The 22,783-nt window shown below is 51.0% G+C and overlaps 1 protein-coding gene across 1 annotated transcript in view; it reads right to left on the bottom strand.

Moving 5' to 3' along the window:
* The window catches only part of SLC9A1 (solute carrier family 9 member A1), a 64,934-nt gene that overhangs the window by 10,887 nt on the left and 31,264 nt on the right, over positions 1-22,783 (bottom strand). The window contains exon 2 of the mRNA XM_051988090.1: positions 1,767-2,227. Coding sequence (XP_051844050.1) covers positions 1,767-2,227 — 461 coding nt within the window. The remainder of the gene's footprint in view (positions 1-1,766; positions 2,228-22,783) is intronic.

Genomic DNA, 22,783 nt, shown 5'->3' with positions numbered 1-22,783 from the left:
AAGCTTGAACCTTAGGCTTCCACAGTCCAGCCCTGCTCAAAGGCCCGGGGCCTAGCGCAGCCTGGAAGGCCTAAGGCCAGAGCTCTGGCCCGGAACTCCGAGCAGGAGGAAGTCCAGGCTGTGGCCAGCCAAGACCAATGTTCTTCCCGAGTGCTCCAGTTCCTGCAGCAGACAGGAAGGGGACAGCAGGGAGAGGTCTTTCTCCCCAGAGAATGGGTGACTCGGGGGGTTCCCACTGGGAGACTGGGAAGCAGCTGACCCAGCCATACTCGAAACACCCTCTCTGGGTCTCCCCTCAGCATCCTTAGCAAGAGACTGAACCTTTTTCACTTGAACACCTTATCAAAGATGGGCAACTCACCCCCTCAAAAAGCTGCTCATTCTACTCCTGTCAGCTCTAATCATTAAATAACCTGGCAAAAGTTACATCTCTGAGTATCTTTCCCTTAATCCTCTCTCTGTTACTGAGGTCTCACAAAATGTGCGCTCTTATGTGACAGCCTTTCAAGTATTTGGAAATCATAATGTTTCCATGCCTTCTGTCTCTTCTCTCTGATCTCTGTGTGTCTGTATCTCATCTCTCTGATTTGTGTCTCTCTTTTTTATCTCTCTGTAATCTCTATGTGTCTTTCATCTCTCCAATCTGTGTGTCTCATCTCTGTGATCCTGTCTCTGTTACATCTCTGTGTCTCTGTCTCTTATCTCTCTGATCTGTCTCTCTCATCTCTCTCTGATCTCTGTGTGTCTCTCTTCTCTGTACCTCTGTCTCTTCTCTCTGTTGCATCAAGCCCCCTCCTTCCCCCGCCCATGTCTCCCCCTGACCTACTCATGACACGTTTCATTGGCCGTTGCTCATTTCTGGAGCCCCCCTCCTTCCCCCCCCCCCCCCCCCCCCGGCTTTCGGGTCTCCTTCCCAGAGAGCAGCGCCAGGCAGGGCCCTGGTAGTCAGACCAGAAGGTGACGGCTAAGACTGTCATCAGTGCCCTCACCCCAGGCCCACAGTGCAGATTCACTGGACCAGGTCAAGGGCTGTAGCCTGTGGGATCCTCTGGGCACTGGGGGTCCTGTATTCCAAGCCTTGCGCTATCTCTGAGAGCTTCAGGGCCTCTGCAAGGACGCACCACGGGCAGCCCTCCTCGGAAAAAGGTCATTGAGAGGCTGTGCTCCCAAGGCTGTGACTGAGGCCTTCGGGTAACCCTACCATCCTCCTCCTCTCCTCACAACACCCAGAGATGTGACTCCCCCCCCCCCCCCGACATCATTCTGCGCTTCCTCTCTCCTGGCCTCCCGTAGGGCCTTCAGCTTATCCCCTCTCGAATCCACCCCTCATTCCCTGCCCAGATTGGGGGGGTGGGGGGGCTCTTGCCTGTGACTGGCAGCAAAGCCCCCAAGCCCCGGCGGCCCCCCCGCCATGTGCACAGGACGGTTCTCCACTGCTGCTTCCCATCCTGCTCTTTCCTGCCCGACAGCTCCCACACCCCCATGGTCACAAACAGTGTCTTTTTCTAGAGCTGTGAGTCCTGCTGCGGGCCCTTGGGGAAACCGTCCCTGACTCAGCCAGCCCCAGAGAAAGCGCCCCTTGGCCCATCATTCCCCCCGCTCCTGGGAGCCCCGTCGGGGCCTGTCGCTCCCACCGGACCCCGGGCCCCTGTGATCAGTCTCTCTCTCGGGCTCTGACTACCCCAGCCTCCAGAGCCGGGCCTTGCACCGTGGGCTGACTCGGACAGCCGAAGCCCCCCTGCCCCATCCCCTGGCCCCGCACTTACCACGGTGACGGCGTCGTTGAGCAGGGACTCCCCAAACACGAGGATGTGCAGCAGCTCGTTAATGTGGATCTCCTCAAACACAGCCAGCACCGCCACGGGGTCCACGGCCGAGATGATGCTGCCGAACAGCAGGTTGTCCAGGAGGCCGATGTCGTTGATGGGGGGCTCCCCGACCAGGCACACGGCGTACATGAGCCCCCCGAGGAAGAAGGCGTTCCACAGTGTGCCCACGACGGCGAATATCAGGATGGTGCCCAGGTTCTCTGTGAAAGGGCGCAGGGGCAGGAAGTAGCCGGCGTCCAAGATGATGGGGGGCAGGAGGAAGAGGAAGAAGATTTTTGACTCCAGGATGGGAGGGCTCTCCCCGACTCCTTTAATCAGGCCCCCCACCAGCAGCCCCACCACAATCAGCAGGCAGCTCTCGGGGACGATGCTGGAGATGGTGGGGATCACATGGAAACCTGCAGGAGAATGACAGCAGGAGCTCATGTTTGTCTGTGAAACAGCTCTGAATGCCCCCAAATGATGCCGCGTGAGGGAGGAGGGAGTCACAGAGGAGCCCGGGGCCCTGAATTCGAATTCCCTGGGTGACCTTCCCTCCAGGCCTGTTTCCTCAGCTACAAAGTGAGGGGGTTGGGCTATGTGTCTGGGGTCTTGTTCAGCTTTGAACGAGTCCATTCCCATATGGAAAAACAAGGTGCACTGGATAAGACACTCCATAAGAATAGAGATGGAGTCTGAGCTCCCAACACCCTGGGTTAGGTATTGGACGAGATGCCCCTTCCCCTAAAAAGGGGGATGAGGAGGCAGACACGGATCAAGGAAACAGGCTCAGAGAGGCAAAGACAGAAGGCGCTGGGATCACGGGATCATGGGTTTAGGGCTAAACCCTTTCATTTCACAGATGGGGAGACTGAGGCAGGCAGAGGTGACCCAGCGTCAAAAAGCTAATGACCATCTGGGGCAGCCTCTGAAGCCAGGCCTTAAACCATTATGAACTGGCACATTCAACCCAAAGTCACTGCTGGAATCAGCCTCCCTTTCTCAGAACTAGATAAATCTAATACAAAATAAAGAAGTGAAGGGAGTGAAGGGAATCTTAGAAAAGTTAGGTTTGCTGGATCTCTGGAGAAAACTGAATAGAGACAGAAAGGAACACACCTTTTCCTCAGTGGTACACGGCACCTACACAAAACTGACCACGTGTTTAGGATGTAATCTCACAGTCAAACGCAGAAGGCAGAAATAGTCATGCTTCCTTTTCAGATCAGGATGCAATAGAAGTTATGTGTATTAAAGGGCCACACACAGTCACTGCTGGACAGAAGGAAAAGCTCGTGACAGCAGGGAGCTCTCCAGAAAGCCAAGTCCAGAGGAAGGGCCCATGGGGAAACCTGTGCCTGGAAATTGCCCAGGCCCAGAGAACAACAGGGAGCATGGAAGATGAGACCGAGAGCACCAGGCTTGGGTCCACTTAGCAGATGAGTCATTTTCCATTGAGGAGGCCAAGAACTGCCTTCCTGTCCCTCATGGTCAGAGGTCACAGGCACAGCCCACTTGCCTCTGAAGCCCTCCCAACCCTCTCACACCTGGGATCCTTTTAAGTGTGTCTGGAGCAAGGGGTTTCCCTCTCCCCTGTCTCCCCACAGGTCCAGAATCCAGAGTCAAGTGCCAGTTTCTAAATAGGAAGGGAATTCCAAGGTCAAAACATCCATTCCCCTGCCTCCTACCCAGCCTTGAAGGAAAGCTGCCGCTTTTGCAGATGAGCCTCCAAAGTCTCTCTGGCACTGTTTGTGTGCTGTGCCGGCTTCTGTAAGTGGGAAGTCCTTTCATTGTCCAGACCAAGACAAATAGCCCCCTCTTTTGGGGGGGCAGAGGCGACGATGGTGGCTTCAGGGCCATAAGAGCCGATGAAACATGGATCATTACAGGTTCATAGCCTCAGAGCCCAAGGAGACCTTCGGGGTCATCTAGTCCAATTCCTCATTGCATAGAAGAGGAAGTTGGAACCCGAGAGGGTGTGACTTAGCCAGTTGTGTAGGTAGGAGGGGGCAGACTCAGAATTTGCACCTGTGTCCTTGGTCATCAAATCAAATATGTCTTCCACCGTACTGTCCTGTCCACAATGCCATAAGAACAGAGGACTGAAAGTTTTAAGAAGTCTCCATCTCTCCAAAATAGCCCCTTGGTTTCCAAATATATCTCTCCCCATTCTCCCTCCCATAAAGCCATCTCCTCTAACAAAGGAAAAAAAACAACCCAGTCCAGCAAAGCTAGTCTGATGTTCCACGCAACGTCCTGTGCTCCTTGGCCTGGAAGGAAGTGCTTTTTCATCTTTTTTGGAAGCCAGGCTTGTAAATTATCCTTTCAGAGTTTTTGGTTTTGATTGTTTTAATCACAGGAGATATGGCTAAAATGGACCTTGAAGTTTAGTCCCACCCCCTTCATTTTACAGATGGGTAAACTGAGGCTCAGGGAGGGAGAATGACTTGCCTAAGATAGCCCAACCAGGGTTTGGCCCTGGCTTTCGGGCCTCTGCCCAGCAGGCCGTACCTAACACACCTCTGCGGGCCAATTCAGACTTTATAAAACACTCTCCCGTTTATTATGTTTCATTTACTCACAGCGGCTCTCATCCATGCCAGTTAACAGATTTTATTTGCAGAGCAGCAGTTACCACAGGCAAGCCCTGGGGCTGTGGGGAAAACAGAGCTTCCAGTCCAGGGATAAGGCCCTGGAGCTGCCACAAAGGATCCAGGCAGGCTAGGGGGGCTTACACCAAGAGCCGGAAAGACTCAGGGGCACTCGATCCCACCAGCAGCGGCCCCGACCTTATCCTAGTAGTAGCCCTGAAGTTTTTCTGTGGGACCCGAGGCAGCCTCCACTCCGGGCCCCGGCCCCTGGACTCACAGCCAGGTCTCCTGGCTCTGAACACCTCATGTGACCTCACCTGGGGAGGGGGTGTTCTAGTCATTCCCATTTCCTAGGAGGGGAACCAGGCTTACAGAGTCAAGTCCCCGGCCCAGGGCCCCAGGGCCAAGAGGTGTCTCCCAGGTCCTGGGAACACGGGATTGCCTCTGGCATAGTCCCAGACACACAGGGAGCCTTAATCAGTGCCTGAAGGCACTGGACCCCTCTGTTTCCTGCTGCTCCGGGAGGGGAGGCCGGGACTGGTCAGCATCACTAGGTCTCTGCTGAGGAAGAGAGCCCCAGGCAGGGGGACCAGGTCACCCTCCTCCCGACCCAGATGGGGATGATAAGGACACCTACTTTTCAGGGCTGTTCTGTGGGAAGGTGTGCGGAAGGAACACAACGTGGAGCCATATTTAGGCTCTGCTGCGAATCCAACCAGGTCCCTTCACTTTTCTGGGCCTGCTCCTTCATCTACACAAGATGAACACAAGTGTCCCTTCCATGGAATCTCTTTTCCCCTTTTTAATCGTTTCTGGGGCTTTTTAGTGTAACTGTCACTTTTCCATTATCCCATCTCCAAAATCTCCCTTTAATGAGAAGCTAAACCAAGCAAAATAAGCCCCTTCACTGGTTGCATCTGAACACGCCTGCTTCCTTCTGCACCCACTATTCACCACCTCTCTCCCAAGAGGGGCTGTGAGGCTCCATCATCTGTTCTTAATGGCCTGAAGTGTGCAGCCTTCCTTTTCAGTTCTGTCTCTGTCTCTCTTTCTGCTGTCCCTCTCTGGGTCTGTCTCTCTTTTTCTGTGTCTAGGTGTGTCTCCCTCTGTCTCTCTCACATACATTACCCCTCCCACTCCTTCCCCTACTCACAGGTTCTGCCCAGAGCAGACCCCTGCCCTCAGGACCCGTGCTGGGCACGCTTTACCTTCACACCCTCCTCTCGTCTCACAGCCACCTTCCTTCTGCCAATAGGCCCCATCCTGGGCCGGCCGGTACCTGGGCTGCTCAGAATCCTTCTGGCCAGGCCACAGGGCAGCCTCTCCTTCTGGAAACAGAGGCATTCTGAGAGCCCGGCTTCCATGGACCTCATCCCCAAACTCCCCAGATCTTCTGGTGCCTAAGAATTCCCACTTCCAGGGAGCGAAGCAAGCACTGGTCTGTCCTTGGTGCAGCAGGAAAAGCCCTGGCTTCGCAGTCAGACCTGTGTTTGAATCCCGGCAGTGGCCATTAATTCCCTGTGAATATGGAGGGATCATCCAGTGTCTCTCGGGGACGCGGCTTGGTCCCCATCAGGGAGAGCACTTGGCGAGGTGCCAGTTGCCAGTCTTTCCCTCTCCCTGAGGGGTGTCTGAAAGGGTGAACACAGGTGCCACGCTGCTTGGATCCCACCGCTTGCTGTGGCCCGTGGGCCCAGCCAGAAACCTGCCATGGGTGTCCCAGGCTGGGTCTGTGAGACCCTCCCACCTCCGCCCAGATATGTGGCCAAACTCAGGACACCCATCGTCGGGGCGGTGCCATGGGGAGGGGGAGAAGCCAAGGTCAAATTTGTCACTGCCGGGTCTCAGATTAAAGGCCCCAGTGGGATCAGTCCCTCCTCAAACGGCTACCAAGGCTTGGTCTTTGGCCGCGGAACAGGAGGATGTTTTCCCTCCCGTTCTGCCCGACGGTGTGATTGTGAAAAAAATTAGCTGGCCACGAGGAACAGATTTCTCCAAACACTAGCTCGCCGATCCTGCCCCCACAGCTGCTCCCACTCAGCAAGGAGGGCTTATTTACATCTCCTTCCCGTCTCCATCTGCTGAGGCAAGCAAGACGCTCCAGCACGGGCCTCCCTCACGTCACTGCCTCTGTTGCTAAGGGGACCAGACTGCTTGGTGACTGTTTTCTATCCCTCCTCCTGACACCAGGGGGGGGGGGGAGGGGGGGAAGAGAAGGGTACTGTGGCCCAGGCAGAGCGGCGTCCTGGGCTTGGTGGCCGCCAGCCGGCGGGATGCCTGTGGGCTGGGCCGGTCCCCTGGCTCTTCCTGGAGGGCCCAGGGGGTCCTGGGGAACCAGCTCTGGCTCACTCTGGGACCTCAGCCGGGCCCCAGGGACTCCTGCACCACACAATCATTCCATTTCTTCACTCTCCGCCTCGAATGCCCCAGCAACAAGGCAGCTGTCTGGAGGAATGTGGGTGGAAAACAGCGGTCTCTGGGTGGGGAGTGGGGGTGCTAATAAGGGGAGGGCCAGCAGGGCAGTCCAGGGCTACGCCGGGCCAACTGAGCCCGGGGCCCAGAGTACTGCAGACCAACCCTTCTCCCACCTCGGGCCACCCTGACCCCATCTGCTATTAGACACTGATGCCGGCCTGGGTCTCCTGCTGCCCACCCCTCCTCTGGGAAACCTTCTCAGGTCACCCAGCCTGGCAGGAACCAATCACGGCCGCCTCGGACTTCCTCTGCCGGCGGCACAGACGCATGTGCCCGCGGCTTATCTCCAGCAGATGGTGACTAAGCACTCGGTGTGTGCAGTTGGAGCCACAAGTGGGGGAGAGCCACACAGGCAGGGAGCGTTACCTGGGCTAAGCAGGGGTCCCACCGGCAGCTGGCAGGCTTCGCCAGCGGGGGAAACGGGCCCAGAGAGAGTAGGCTCTTTGTGCCAGGCCCAGGGGGAAAGGACAGAGCAGGGGACAGGCCTGGGCCCTCTGAGGGCAGAGCCAGACCCTTTCCCCCAGTACCACGTTGCTCCTTGCCCCGCCCTACCCCACCCAGGGCTTTTTTTTTACACCTAGTAAGCACTCCAATATTTGTAGAATGAGTAACCTCACTGCCCCCTCCCCCCCATCCAACAGTTCCCACCAATGGATAGCTGGCACTGACACAGTGCCATGCCAGGGACGTGCCCTGCCCAGAGCTGTAGGCCAGGGAGACCAGGGGCCTACAGGGAGTCGAGGCTGGGCCCGCTCTGAGCCTCCAGAGAGAAGCCTCCTCTTTGGCCATCCAGCTGGCAAGAACAGAATCCCTGTCCTCCGCCTGGCAGGGCTCCGACCATCTCTGCTCCCCCAAAAGCTACAGCTCCCACCTCCATGTCAGGGATGGAGCCCTCTCCCAAAGCCTTGCACTGAGAGAAGGGAGCCACGAGGAAACTGGTGTGGCAACTAGAATAGTGCAAAAGCACCCCAGCTCCGAAACCTTAAGGTTGCTGTTTCCTGTTGTTTTGGTCACATCTGACTCTGGGGGACCCCATCTGGGGCTTTCTTGACAAAGATTCCTTCCCAGAGGAGGGAACTTCCCAGGTCTTCCTGGCCTGGCGCTCTATGCGCTGTGGTGCTACATAGCTGCCCATGAAATCTTAAGGATCTAAATTTAAATCATGGTTTGGAGACTTGAGAGGTAGCCTGGGGTGATGGAGAGGAAGGCCAGGATAGCTCCAAATTCAAGTCCCATCTGACATATACTGCTCCCAGGTGACCCTGAGTACAGGCCACTGACCTTCACTGGTAGAAGGAACTTCTTCCCCTGGGAATTCCCTAAACCACAGAACACGTCCCACTCAATGCTAAGGTGGGCATGTTGAGGCAGGAATGACTCCCCAGCAACTCTAGGAAGGACCAGCTTTGACAGGGAAGAGCCAGATGAAACATATTCTGCTGGAACCCCAGATGCTAACCTGGAAAAGGTTAGAGGCGCCCAGTCCAGCCCATTCATTTGCTCTCTGAAGCACTTATTCCCTTCCAGGCTAAGCAATCCAACTGCCAGAACACGTGGCCAATGGTTGGGGAGGGAGGACCCACCCTGGGAAAAGTGCGCAAGCTGAGACCTGGGATGCGAGGGATGCCAGGAGGCAGAGGGGAGGAGCAGGGGGTCAGCCAGTGCAAAGGGAAGGAGGCTGGAAAAGATGGGGAGCGGTAGCCACCGTGGCTGCACCTCAGAGTCAAGAGGGAGGAGGAATGTAGAAGATGGGAAGTGGGGGGAAGACAGGCCGAACAGCTTTCGGTGCCATACAAAGGAATCTAGAGGAATATTGGGAAACACAGGAGAAGGTGACATCATCAATCCTGAGTTAGGAAAATTACTTGGTGGTTATGGAAGATGGACAGAGAATTTATTTGACAGATAAAGAAACCAAGGCCCAAGGACTCCAGTCACAAGGAGCAGTTCTGGGATGTGAATGTGGTCTTCTGGACCACAGAAGCCAATTCTCGCTCTTCCCTCTGCACCCAGGCTCTGAAGCTCTCCTGGGGAGATGCTCCATACTCACAGCAAGTGCTAGACATGATTTTTGCATTTAATGAACCAAAGTTGGATGGCTGGTGAATTTAAAGAAAGAAGGGGCAGGGCCTTGCCCCCACAGATGATCTCCTAACCCAGCCCTTCCGTCTCACACTCACCACTGCTGCTGAGAGGAGGAGGGTGGGTTTTGTGTCCTACAGACCACTGAGTTCACAGCACCAGGACTTGGGCATCAGCTCCTCATTCCACAGGCCTTATTTCACACATGAGGCAAAGGGATGAGGGGACTGGGTCACAATCACAGGGCTAGCTAGGAAGCAGCCGCCAGGTTGAGAAGGTCCTGACTCCAAAGCTGAGTTCTTGCCACCATATCACAAACAGAAAACCTAGAAGATGATAGGGGAAAGGAGGAGGGGAGGGGGAAGGGAGGGAAGCAGGGGGAGGGGATTTCACAGGAGATAAACTGCTCCATGGTGAACAGGCAAGGCAGGTTTTTCAGCATACCCTTATCTCACTCTCCTTCAACCGTAGCTTTTAGGCTATTTTACTGGGTGAAGCCCAGTGGATAAGGCCATTTTGCCTCAGTCATTGAATAGAGACGGCTATCATCTGGAAAGGAGAAGAGATAAACGGAAGCCCAGGAGGCCAGTGGGGCAGGGGGACAAGGCCTCCTAGCCACCCGAGTCTCGGGCTGGCCCTGCAGGCTGTGGTCGGGGAAGCAGGTCATTTTGTAGGGTCTCGGCAAGAATCCTGGCTCTTCTACTCCTGGCTGTGTGAGTGGGCCTCGGTTTCCTAACTGCAAGCTGAGCTATTGGATTGATTTCCTAGGCTCTGTCCCCATGACACCGGTTAATGCTTTTTTGCCTCCATGCTTTTGCTTACACCTCTCCTCACCCACAGAAACCTAATCCTTTCCTCCCTGATGTCCCCAGCTCCAAGGGCCATTCTTCACCTGATTTCAAAGCACAGCACATTGTTTCTACCGTTTTAAAGGCACATCCATTCTAGTTCATGTTAGATTTAGAGGCTGAGTTTGCCCAGCAGCTGCTAAGCTTTCCCCTCTCCCCCTTTCTCTGTCTCCTTCTCTCCCTTCCCCAGTTCCCCTCCAGCACTTTGAAGAAGCAGGTGTTTGCAGAATCCAGGAGGGAGGCTCACGGGAGCAGAGACACAAGATGGGCCTTGAAGAAGGTGGAAGATTAAGAAAAGGGGGCGAGATGTAGAGTTAGATGCAGAGCACTGCCGACCTTGAGTCAGAAGGGCCGAGTTCAAAGTTCGGCCTGAGATATCTCTGATTCTTACTAGCTGGGCCATAGTTGGCAAACTGCTTATCTGAGTCTAGAAAATAGGAGCAGAATCGTCCTCACTTCCTGATTTACTGGGTTGTGAGGAAAGGGTTAGTGCAAGATAAGGTAGAACATGTAGACCGGTGCAGTTTGGGACCTTAAATGCCAGGATAAGAACTTGCAAGCAAGAGGGAACAGCTATAGCTTTTTTTTTTTTTTTCCAAAACTCTTCTGCAGCAGGCTGAATAATTCCTTCCCTCAGAGCCTTCCTATTCTTCTCCCACCATCCTCCTTTCCAAGTCCCTCCCATCCCCCACTTCCAGATTCCATTTTCCAAACCCTCCCCCTCACCCCCAAAGCCCAGAGCAGAGCAAGCAGGCCTCCTGGTGCCCGCTGTGAGGAGCTGGCTGGGTCTCAGGTTCTTATCTGAAGAATGTGGGAGTAGGGTCCTTCTAGGACAGTTCCTAGTGACATCTAGTAGCAGACCCTCCCTCACCCCCACGTCCCACAGCAGGAAAAAGGCCCCAGTGGGTGCCAAAACCCAATCGGTCCTTGAAGGGTTAAGGCTATGTATGACTCACGTTGGGAGCAGGCTTCAGCAGGAAAGTAAACAGCTTATGTGTGTTAATGAGAGGAGGGAGATTGCCTGGCGAGGGATGCAGCCTTTAAGACAGTGACCCCAGCCCAGGGCCCTACAAGAACCAAGAAGGCGGATGCTATCATGTGTCTTCCCCCCTCTCCTCCCCATCATGGGCAAGGGCTGGGAAGTCAGCTGGGGGTTGGGAAGCTGGCCAGCAGGGGAGCTGGCAAGGACCACCTGAGGCTCTAGGCCTGTTCTAATTAAATGCAGAAGCAGAGCACAGAGCACCCTTGGGTCAAGCACTTCCCTGCCAGGCCTTTAGCCTCAGGACCCAGGACAAGGCAGGCTCGACCTTGTCTGCTCCACACACAGAATCCTCCACCTCCCTTCAAGGTCATCAAGGACAACTCAAAGTGCTTCCAGATATTCCTTCCAGGAGGAAGAATGATGGATTAGGTGAAGGGGGGAGGGGGCCAGGGGCCCACAGGATGATCACACCTTAGCAAAGGTAACAGTTGGAGATGTGCAGCCCCCTCCTGGAATGATTCCTGAGGAGGTCCCCACCATGCCTTCTGTGCTCAGTCACGGAGAAAGGGGGAAGGGTATCTGAGCTCAGGACCTTGTCTAGCCCAGCCCCTCCACTAGCTGCCCAGGCTAGCAGCCACTTCTACCTTCAGACAGGTAGGTCGGGATAGGGGACTTAGGAAGAATCAAAAAACCTGGAGCCAGCCTAGCCCCTGAAACATGGGACCAGGGGGTCTGAAAGCAGCTCTTCAAAAGCAGGGACTCAGCTGAGGGCAAGGAGCCCGTCTCAGTCACACAACAGCTTCTGGGAATGACAAAGCCAGGGAATAAATCTGGTTGGAAGGGACAGAATCGGGAGGAGGGGAAGGTGCAACTTCATTGCTCTCAAATCATCTGGACAGTTTAGTGACAGAAAAACCAGTACAGCAGAACTCCTCTTTCTGATCAGGTTTGTTACTATGGGGGGGAAGGAAGCAGTGGGAGGTTTGGGGGTGAGCTTTTGGGGATTTGGGGAGCTGGGTCCCATCTTCAGCTGTCTGATCCCAAAGCTACTCTGTAGGAAGGAGGGGGATTAGGAGGTGAGACAAAGCCCACCTCCATGATCCTTTACTTTTGGTCTGAAGCCCTAGCTCACAGAAACATTCTGGGGCCTCCATTTTCACCCCTAAAACAGAGATATTTCTTAACCACCTTTCTCAAGGGATTGTGGTGAAGACACAGTGAGATGGTTTTATAAACAATACCTACAGCATCTCACCTAAGTTGAAAAGTGCTTCATAAATAGGATTTATCCAATTCAAATCAAATCTACAATCATGGAAGACAGGAGATACAGTATGACGGCAAGGGCACTAGATTTGGAGTTAAAGGGCCTGGGTTCAAATCCCAGATCTCCTACCAAAAAACTCTCCACTTGCTCTCCACTCCCAATTAGGTTCCTTTTATAAAATGGAAGGCTGGTCTGTATTCAATTTTTTTGAGGGGGAAGGGGAAATCCATGAGACATATTTTAAAAATTCCATGCTATTTTATTTTTATTTCAATGGACAATAAAAATCGAAATCATTACAAATAAGTAGCGATGCAAAACAATTTCCTTCATTACCAGGCACAAAAAAGCTAAGGAGGAAAAGAAACTGCTGCAATCTGTATGCTGACATATACCCAGATAAGGTCAAAATGAGTAAATCATGTACTTTAGACAAAAAGGGTAACACCATAAGCAAATTAAGAGAGCAAGGAATAGTTTACCTGTCAAATAAGAAGATAAGAGAATGGAAACTTTGTGTCTAAGTAAGAGATAAGGAATATTATGAAATACAAAATAGATAATTTTGATTATACTAAATTAAAAAGATTTTACACAAACAAAACCAGTGCAACTAGGATTAGAAAGAAAGCATAAAGCTGAGAAATAATTTTTATAGTCAGTGTTTCTGATAAAGGCCTCATTTCTAAAATATATAGAGAACTGAGTCAAATTTATAAGAACATAAGTCATTTCCCAATTGATAAAGAGTCAAAGGATATGGACAGTTTTCAGATGAAGAAATTAAAATCATCTATAGTCATATGAAAGAAATGCTATAAATCATTATTGATGAGAGAAATGCAAACTAAGACAATTATGAGTCACCATCTCACACCTCTCAGATTAATTAAGATGACGGAAACGATAATGATAAATGTTGGAGGGGAGGTGGGAAAACAGACACTAATGCATTATTGATGGAGTTGTGAAATGATCCATACATTCTGGAGAGCAATTTGGAACTGTGCTCAAAAGGCAACCAAAGTGGGCATTTGATCCGACAATACCACTACTAGATTTGTATCCCAAAGACAATATATAAAAGGAAATAGGACCCACATGTACAAAAATATTTATAGCAGCCCTTTTTGTGATGGAAATTGAGGGGAAGTCCATCAATTGGGGAATGCCTGAACAAGTTATGATATATGAATGTAATAGGATAACTACTATGCTACAAGAAATGATAAGCAGGCTGATTTTGGAAAAGTTTGGACAGACTCACATAACTAATGCTAAGTGAAGTGAGCAGAACCTGGAGAACATTGTACACAGTTACAGCAACATTGTTCAGTGATCAACTTCTCAGTGATACTACGATCCAAGACAATTCCAAAAGGCTCATTATGAAAAATACTATTTATCCACATCCAGGGAAAGACTTGTGAAGTCTAAATGTAAATGGAGGCATACTATTTTCTTTTTTGTTTGCTCTTTCTTGTGATTTTTTTCGTTTGTTCTGATTCTTCTTCCACAACATGACCAAGATGGAAATAAGATTAATATGATGGTACAAGAATAACCTATATCAGACTGCTTGCTATTTTGGGGAGGGGGAAGGGAAGGGAGAGAAATCTGGAACTCAAAAAATTATAAAAGTGAATGGTGAAAACAAAATCATCATGCTGAGGTCATCTCCCTCACTCCCAGGTGGAAACCATGTTTCATTATGAGTCCTCTGGAACCCTACCAAGAACAGAGATCCTAAGTCTGAAAACTCTTTGTCTTCACCAAACTGTATAAATGGGTCTAGTTCTGCTCACTTCTCTCTACTTCAATACACACAAATCTTTCCAGGTTTCTCTGAAACCATCCCCTTTCACCATTGTTGGCAGCAAAATAGCATCCCCTGTCTTCCTGTCCCATCACTTACTCTTCCCTTCCCCAGGTGACGGGCAGACATCCTCTCTGTTTCCAGGTCTTTGCCACTTCATCAAGAGCCACTTTCTAGATTCGATGCAATTCAACAAGCAGAGGTTTAGCACTTGCTCTCACAAGGCACTGGGCCTTGATGGAGCTAGAAACCCAAACTATTACTGATTTTAAGGAACTTAAATTCTCTTGGGGTTGGATACAACAAGCACACAAAACAAATACAATATAATTTTAGGACAGGAGATTCTCTCAACCACATGCCTGACCAATGATCATGCCTCTGAGAAGTGGGTTTCATAAGCTCCAGGGAACTGCTTCTTCCAATTCAAGGTTTCTACCCCCTTCCCCACTATATTTCCATCCATTATGAGCTCCCCCTTTCCAGCAGGCTCCATCCTGGATTCTAAACTTTCTCTATTCTGACTCCCCCTAGGACCTTCCCTACCTAGTACCCTTGACAGCTCCCATTCTATATTATCTTCCCCCACTAGAATTTAAGCTTCTTGAAGGCAAACCTGTCTTGTGTCTGTGTTTCCAGCACTCAGCACAGTGTCTGGCACATAGTAAGTGCTTAATAAATGCTGATTGACTAGACATGCTCTGGAACCAAGCAAGGCAAGCTTATTGGCTCTTCCATATAACAATCTTTCAAAAAAAAATACTTGAACATAGCAATCATCCACTGGAATCTACTCTTGCCCAAGCAAAACATCTCCAAGTTCCTTCTCATCCTCAGAGGACAAAACCTCCAGAGCATCCTTGCTGCTCACATTCACACCAAGGTAGGTTGTACAAGTATTAACATCCTCATTTTACAGTTAATTAAGTATCAGAACTGGATCTGAACCTAGGCCTGACTACTTACTGAAGAAAGAGAGAGAGAGAGAGAAAATGACAAAATGAGAGAGAGAGACAGACAGACAGACACAGACACAGAGAGAATGAATGAAAATGGCTAAGTGAAGTAGGGTTATTTGATTAGAGTGCCATGATCCATAATAAGAAAATGTCAAGGCTAAATGAGAATTTAGAGATTATCTCATTCAAAGCCCCCAATCTTCACACTTTGCTCTCATTTTGGCCTTGATATGGAACCACATGTTCTGTTGACTTAATCTAACCACCATCTGAGCAGGGACCTCCTTGAAAACCAAGAAGTGGTCATCCAAGTGGTCATCCACCTTCTGTTAGAGGAAAGCAAGCCCACTAGACTGATAGTCCTGAGTGTCAGTAATTATATGAGCTGATATCTGGCACCCTACAAATTCCACCCATGGGTCCTACTTCTGCCCTCTGGAGCCAAGCTACTTGAAGACTCAGGCTGCTGTGGGCAGAGGTAAGGGGAAGTTATCATCGCAGAAGCCAAGGGACAGCTGGCACCAGCTCTCCCTAGCATGATGATAAAGCCTTTATGTCAAAGATACATAAGGAGCTAATTCAAATATGTAAGAATAAGGGCCATTCCCCAATAGACAAACATTCAAAGGATAATGAAAAGGCACTTGAACTTTTTTTTTTTTTTATGTGTGCTGAGGCAATTGGGGGTTAAGTGACTTGCCTAGGGTTACACAGTGTCTAAGGCCAAATCTGAACTCAGGTCCTGACTTCAGGGCTTGGGCTCTCTCCACTGCATCACTTAGCTGCCCCCTAACCCTTGCACTTTTCAAGGAAGATAGCCAAGCTATTAATGGTCATATTAAAAATAAATGGTCCAAAGTACTGGAACTAGCTAAAGCAAATATAAATAACTCTGAAATTCCACCCCAAACCTATCTGATTGGCAAAGAGGACAGAAAAGGAAATTGGCAATTGTTGGAGGGTCTGCCAGAAAAGAGCACACTTAATGTACTGTTGGTGAACTATGAATTGATCCAGCCAATCGGGAACTGCACTCAAAGCCTGACTGAACTGGGTATTCCAAGTGACCTAGCTGTAACACTTCTGGAGATCAAAGAAAGAAAAGGGTTTTATAGGCATGTTATTTATAGCAGATCTTTCCACTGTTGCACCAAAAAAAAAAAAAAAAGGAATTTTTCATCAATTAAGAAATGGCCGAATTATGGTATATGAATGTAATAGACTATTATTGCATGGCAAATGGGACAATTTTTGAGAAATCTGAATAGTCTTATAAGAATTGATATAGAATAAAGTGAGCAGAACTAGGAGAACAACCATCAGAACTCTGTCTAAAACAGTTACCAGCTATGATTTCAGGGCCCCAGTGATGATGATACTTGCTACCTCCTGATTCAGAATTCAGAATGAGACATGAGTTTTTTGGATATGACCAAAGTAAGTCATATGTGTATTGCTTTGCTTGACTGTGTGTATTGGTTACCAAGAATTTGCTCCCCTACTCCCAACCCACCCCCCACCATGGGGGGAAAGGGCAGTTAGGGAGAAAAATATGTTAATAGGGAAAATTTATATGATAATCTTAAGGGTTTTTTGTTTTATTTTTTAATTGAGAAAGCAATTTAATTAAATTAAAGGAGAAAGCACTGAGGAAGAGGCTAGTAATAGATTTGAAAAGAAAAAGAATTTTTAAAAAGAGAAAAGGAAAGGAAAGGAAGAGAAAAGAAAACAGGGTCACTGAAACTTTAAAAAAAAAAGTGAACAAAAGGTCAGAAGGAAACAAAGTTTTGAAAGTTAAATGTTAAATGTGTTAAATGTCATTAAATGAAAAAACTAGCAGTATGCAACAAAGGCTCACAGTTTCATTACAATGCATTTCTGTTTCATTTTGTATATGGAAATACTCATTTTGGGGGGCTTTATTAAGTTGAACTTTTTATTTTTTAAAAATTCTACACAAAATAAATCTATGTAGCACTCATTCTTTCAGGCCACAGAAGAATCTCAGGAACCATAGAGTTATGGGAGCTTAAAACAGGGGCTCTGTACCTGGGATGTAGGGCTAGACTTCAATTACTCTACATACTGGATGGGGAAAAAAAAAATTACAGCTTTATTCACTAACCTCGAACTAAAATGTAGCATTCCCTTTAATTGTAAATTTTTTAAAAAAGGAAAAAATGTCCTTATTCTGAGAAGGCATCCCCAGATTGCCAGTGCTAGAGAGGTCTATGACACAAAAGCAATTAAGAAGCCCAGCTCTAAAGAGTTTATTTCTAGGAAAAAAGAAGGCTAGTTGGAAGGAAACCCAAAAGAAGGTACAGGAAAGCAGCTGGGGGGGAAGGGGGTGGGTAAAGCCGCTCTTTGGTCCAAGGGCTGGATCTGGGAGGTTCCAATGTACCTCCCACCATAAGGGAGTCTTGCACTTGATGGCATTCAATTGGCTTAGAATGCCCAGGGTTGCTTTCTCCCCAGGCCCTTCGTCTCTGAGACTACTGAGGATTGTGACTTGCCCACCACCTTTAGGGCAAGGAGCAGAGTGGGGTTTGAACCCAGGTCCCACTGCAATGGGAGCTTTTAGTGGGCAGGGACAACACAGAGATCCTTCATCAGCTGAACTGATTCCTCTTCCCACTGCCCCAGGCCGCTGTTCTCTCCCTGGCTGCTGACCCAGAGGACTTCCACTGCTACTCCCAGCTCTGGAGGGCAGGCTGCTTCCTGATGAAGTTAGCTGGCTGGGGGAATGGCAGGAAGCAGGGTAAGGTAAGGGAGGGAAGCGGCCCTCATCCCATCCCAAGAAGCTGCTGGAAGGAATGCCGCTGCTGGGGAACCACGGAATTCCACAAACCTTTATGGAGACCTACTGTGTGCCAGGGCTGGTTAAAGACAAACTCCCCCTAAACAGAACACATACAATCCGTGCAGCAGCAGGGAGGGCCCAGGGGCCGCCCAGACCATGCGCAGGCTTCCTGGAAGAAGTGGCATTTGAACTGGGTATTAAAAGATGGTCAGAAATTCAGCAGGAGCCAGCAGGCGGAGATGGAGACATCTTGGCTTAAGCAACAACACAGAAGTCAAGACCCCATACAGAGGCTGGTGAGCGGTCTGGCTGGGCTAAGGCGGAGGAAGGGGAAAGGGTCTCAGCTGGGAGAGACCTGAGGGTCTCATTGGCCCGTTACTGCCCACCCCCACGCAGCATCTTCTCTCTGCGCCTCTGCCCTGGCGCTCCCCAAGCCGGAAAACTCTCCAAGCTCACCTCTGCCCCTCGGGAGTCCCCCACCTCCTTCCAGCTTCAAGAGCTGCTTCCTCGCTCCCGGACTGCTAGTGCCCTCCCCAACTTCTTGCTTCCTTTGCCGATATTTAAGATTGTGTTTAGAGATGAACACGCCTGAGTCATTAGAACATCACCCCCTTGAGGGCAGAGCTGGCTTGGACCTTCGGGCAGGCCCTTAATAAACGCTTGCTGATGAGCTGATTTATAAGCAGGCTCTGGGGGATAGCACTTCGGGGGGGGGGGGGGGGGGGAGTCCTAATAAAGGAGACTAAATTGAGCTGACACTTTTCCTCAGTCTGTGGCCAAGCAGTGGAGGGAGGAAGGCCACCAGGGAATGAGGCCCCAGGCTGCCTCCTCCCTGCTTCCCAGACAAACAGATCCCTGTCCCCTGGACTGGAAGCCCAAGAGCTGGAACCCGGAGCGCTGAGCATGCTCAGCAGGGCCGCCCTTTAGAAGGGCACTGCAGAGGGGAGCCCCAGGGAGCCGAGTTCTCCAGTTCTGGGGAGGAGACAGCATGGGAGGCAGCAGACGAGGTGGTTGGGGAGAAAGGCAAAGGGGGGGCCAGCAAGAGAAGGCGGGGGGAAGACGGGCCGAGGACCAGACCCTTTGTTCTCCTCGGCGGGGACAAGAGCAGGACAGTCTGCACCTTTCTCGGTCAGCACAGCTGCACAGGGTCCAGGACGGGGACAGAGACAATTACTGGCAATTACTGGCCGCGAATATTACTGCTGTGGATCCCCTGCCAGGCTCAGCCTTCTGCTGGGGCCGTTCTCCCTGCAGCCCTGCCCCAACACAAGTGCCCCAGGGTTCCCGGGGAAAGTAGGGGGATGGCAAGATCAGCCTGAAGTCGGTCACCCGGCTCCTGGAGTTTGGGCTCTGCTGATAGAAAGATGGCGTCTGTTATAGCAGACGAGTGGCCTCTAAGGGCTGGCTTCCAGGCCCCTGGGGGCCACTATCACGGTGCCCTCTCTTCCGGGCTTCAGCCTCCCCACCTGCCTCACCAGGGGGCTGCACTAGCTTTAATTCCTTGAGCATTCGGCACCAGACACCGGGCTGCCATCCTGGCTTCCAAGGCCCCAGACTACCCGGCCATTCCCTGGCCCAAGGCCCCCAGTGCAGAATAACGAGGCTCCAGGGGAGGGCCAGCCCCAGCATTCAGGAAGGAGATAAGAGGGTCTTTGTTGGTCAGAACGTCCGGCTTGGCCGGCAGGCTCCGAGTCTGCAGTGGGAGCCAGCACGAGGCCCCAGTGGGGAGGTGCACATGCCCCCCGGGACGGAAGCAGGGCCAGCCATGAAGGGATGTGGGCCGGGGGGCTCCGGATAATCCGGCCTTCCTTCTCCATCGTGCACTGGCCTCCCTGTTTCACACTAACAGCTGCTCATGTTTCTATCAGGCTTTGACAGACGGGGAAACAGAATCATAACATGGTCTGCCCAAGGTCTCCCAGCTGGCACATGTCAGGGGTCAGGGCAGGTGGGGAAGCCCTCGGACTGGTCCGATTCCGACTCAGCCTGGGGGCCCTTTGGGGGGGGGGCTGGGGAGCAGCCCCTGCTTTCTCATTAAGGAAGCAAGGCAAAATGGCCTACTTTGTTGAGGTGGGTCTCATGGCTGGGGAGCAACCCTTGGAAAGTCAGCTTCCAAGGTCAATGCAGCCGCCTGCCTCACTCAACTGGCCCTGAGCCAGGCACGGTAATCTCAGCCACGCCCATCCCTGCTGAGGGCCCGGCCCCTGCCCGGGGCCAACCTGCCACTCCCCTGCCTCCCTCCTTTATCAAACTCCAGTTGGATGGTTTTAAATCCGAAGCAATTCCAAAGCGGACTTGGGCCCAGGGAGTCTCCCCGCTGTACCTGGTACCGCTTAGATGACTAAACAATGGGCCTGTGCTGCTCCTGGAGAAGGGGCTGGGGTGTGCCCAGGAACCCAAAGCTGGCCAGAAGAGGCAGCCAGCAAAGGAGCCCATCCGGGAAGAACAGGATTAGCCCCACACCGAAAGACCCCGAAGGCTGAGGGCTGGAAGGGAGGGCAGACATCACAGCCTCTGGTTTTACAAAGGGGGAGACCGAGTCCCAGAGAGAAGGCCATACTGGACGGGTGATGCATCTGAGCCCAGGCCACCTGGTTCTGTGGGCAGTTCTGCTCTCACTCCAGGTCCGAGGCAGTGCCACAGGAGAGCCGAGGCTCCCGCCAATGATGGGAATTCTTTCTGGGTCTCCACTACTAAAATGAGGATGTAAAAATACAGATGACCGCTCTGGGGCCCTGCTAACAGTCCATGACCCCAAGCAGTGACGTCCCTGGGTCACAGGGATGCCGGTGACTTTTACAAGGGGGAGGGGGCTGGAAGGCAGCCAGTTCAGAACAGAGCCCCCATTGAAGGCTATTCTCCTCTGCAGAGTGACCAGAGAGGCTTACAGGAGATGGGGCCGAGGGGAAAATTTATTTTCCTGATTATTAACAATCCACTCTCTACCCATGGGAGGAAGTAACAAGTTTCATGGAATTTTCAGCAGCTCCCTTATACACAGAAGGAAACTGAGGTCCTCACAATCCAATCAGTAGAAGAGCTGGTATTTAACCCAGGATCCCTGAGCCCAAGTTCTAAGTCCTGGCTTCGGGCTGTACTTCCTAGAAGGGCAAGGTACCTGATCCTAAGGACACAGTGATAAAGCCTGAGGAAGCCTGGGCCAAACCTAGCTATACCACGTCTCGAGGGCATTTACCAGAGAACGGTTCCCTGTAAAACGAATATGAGCCAACCGTGAGTGGCAGGCTGGGCTCCAAGGGCCAGAGATGGGAAGCCACGAGCGCCTAAATGGCCTAATCATGGGCTGCTGTGGTCAGACCACTTTACTCAGTAAAGCCCAAAACCCAATACTCTGCAGGGGCTCAATAAAACTGTCTGTATAAAGTCTGAAAGACGGAGGAACTCCGATCAATGCAACACACAACCATGACTCCTGAGACTCACGCGGAGACACGCGGCCCACCTCCTGACGGATCAGAGCGCAGGCTGAGGCATCCATGAGACACAGCCGGCACAGGAATTTGCTTTCCTCGAGTATATGTGTTTGAAACTGGTTTTGTTTTTCTTTGTTTTCAGGGGGACAAAAGAGGGAAGTGGGAAGGGAGAGACAGAGAGAAAGAAAAATGCAGAAGAGAAAATAAAATTATACTTAAAAACAAAATATCTGTTTAAAGGCAAAGAGGCTAGTTCAGCAGGCTTTGGACCACAGAGTGCTGAGGCTGGCCAGGTGCCTGCTAAGGGCAGAGGGTAGGGCAGGAGGCTGGAAGCAGCATCCCAGATGACAGCCACCAGAGAAGCTCTCAGAAGGTCATTCCTGCTGGGGGGGATGAGGTTGACCAGGGTTAAGCATCAGTTCAGCCAGGACTCCTCCTTCCTTGGGCCCGAAGCCAAAGGCATTTGCCTAAGCCTGGCACTCACCACTTGTCCTGGGATGGCAGAAAGCCTACGGTTCTCTCCTGAGGACCAGGGGAGAAGAAGAGGGCAGCATAAGAGCAGCTCACATTTCTCCCGTCCACTACGGTTCATAAAGCACTTCCAGGTGATGACAAGTCTTAGAGCTAGAACATTCAGTCTAGCCACTCCATTTTACAGATGAAGTTATTAAGGTCCCAAAAGGGAATGTGATTGACCAAAGTCCCTTAAGATATGAAGTGACAAAAGAGGCACTCGGACAAGACTGGGAGGAACCTCACTGACCACTTGGTCCTGCCCGACCCTGGAAAAGGAGGCGAGGAGCCCAGGCAGTCCATTCCACCAACATCTCACTCTAGAAAGTTTTCTCTTACATTAGATCTAAATGTATTTCTTTGCAAGGCGCTCAAATCCAAGTACAATCATCTATGCCATTCTGAACCCCGCAAAGAGTCAAGGAGAAGTACTTCTTGGGCTCTCCTGACAGTGACTTGAGACTGGAGGTCTTATGTAGGCCCAGAAAGGCAAGAGTCCTGGGGCTGGGAATGCCCAATATCCAAGAGCAAGGACAAGTCACTGGGCCTTAATTTGCTCCTCTGTAAAATAAAAGAGGGATAAAACCAGATGATCTTGAAGCCTTGGATCCCTTCAAGCTCTGAGATTCTGTAATTCTTCAATTTCTCTGGGAACTCTGATATAACAGACTTTTCTCTCCAATAACCAGGACTATTCAGGCTCTTGGTTCTGTATTTCAGAGATAATCAAGCCCCATATCCCTGGACCCCAAAGGCAGGTCTTGCTCTCTGGTCTGCAGTCCTCCCTACTCATACTGCCTCAAATCCAAATTCCTGAAGCTTTAGAAATGATCCCCTCTACATTCCAATGAGGGGGGAAGGGAAGTCAGCAGTAACTCTGCATCTTCCACCAATAGTCAACATATTCCCAGTACTTTCCAATCAGTTTCTCAGGAAGAAAAGCAATCCTGGGGGAAGAAACTTTCTTGGCTCGTTAGATGGGAGTGTCAGGGTGGAGAGAATAATTCACATCTGACTGAGCACAGACAATCCGATAGCTTTGTTACACGGCATAACATGGTGATGGTTGACAAAGTGCTTACATACACAGGCACACAGAGACTCCCAAAAAAGTAGTAAACCGAGTTAGAAAACTTGGGTTCTAATCCCAGTTTTGATTTGGGAGCAACATAGTGTAAAGGAAAAAAAAACAACTCAGGTTTAAACCC

The sequence above is a fragment of the Antechinus flavipes genome, chromosome 3 (genome assembly GCF_016432865.1).
Source record: "Antechinus flavipes isolate AdamAnt ecotype Samford, QLD, Australia chromosome 3, AdamAnt_v2, whole genome shotgun sequence".
Classification (NCBI taxonomy): domain Eukaryota; kingdom Metazoa; phylum Chordata; class Mammalia; order Dasyuromorphia; family Dasyuridae; genus Antechinus; species Antechinus flavipes.
The sequence above is the reverse complement of the archived record's forward strand: the minus strand, read 5'-3'. Positions and strand labels throughout refer to the sequence as shown.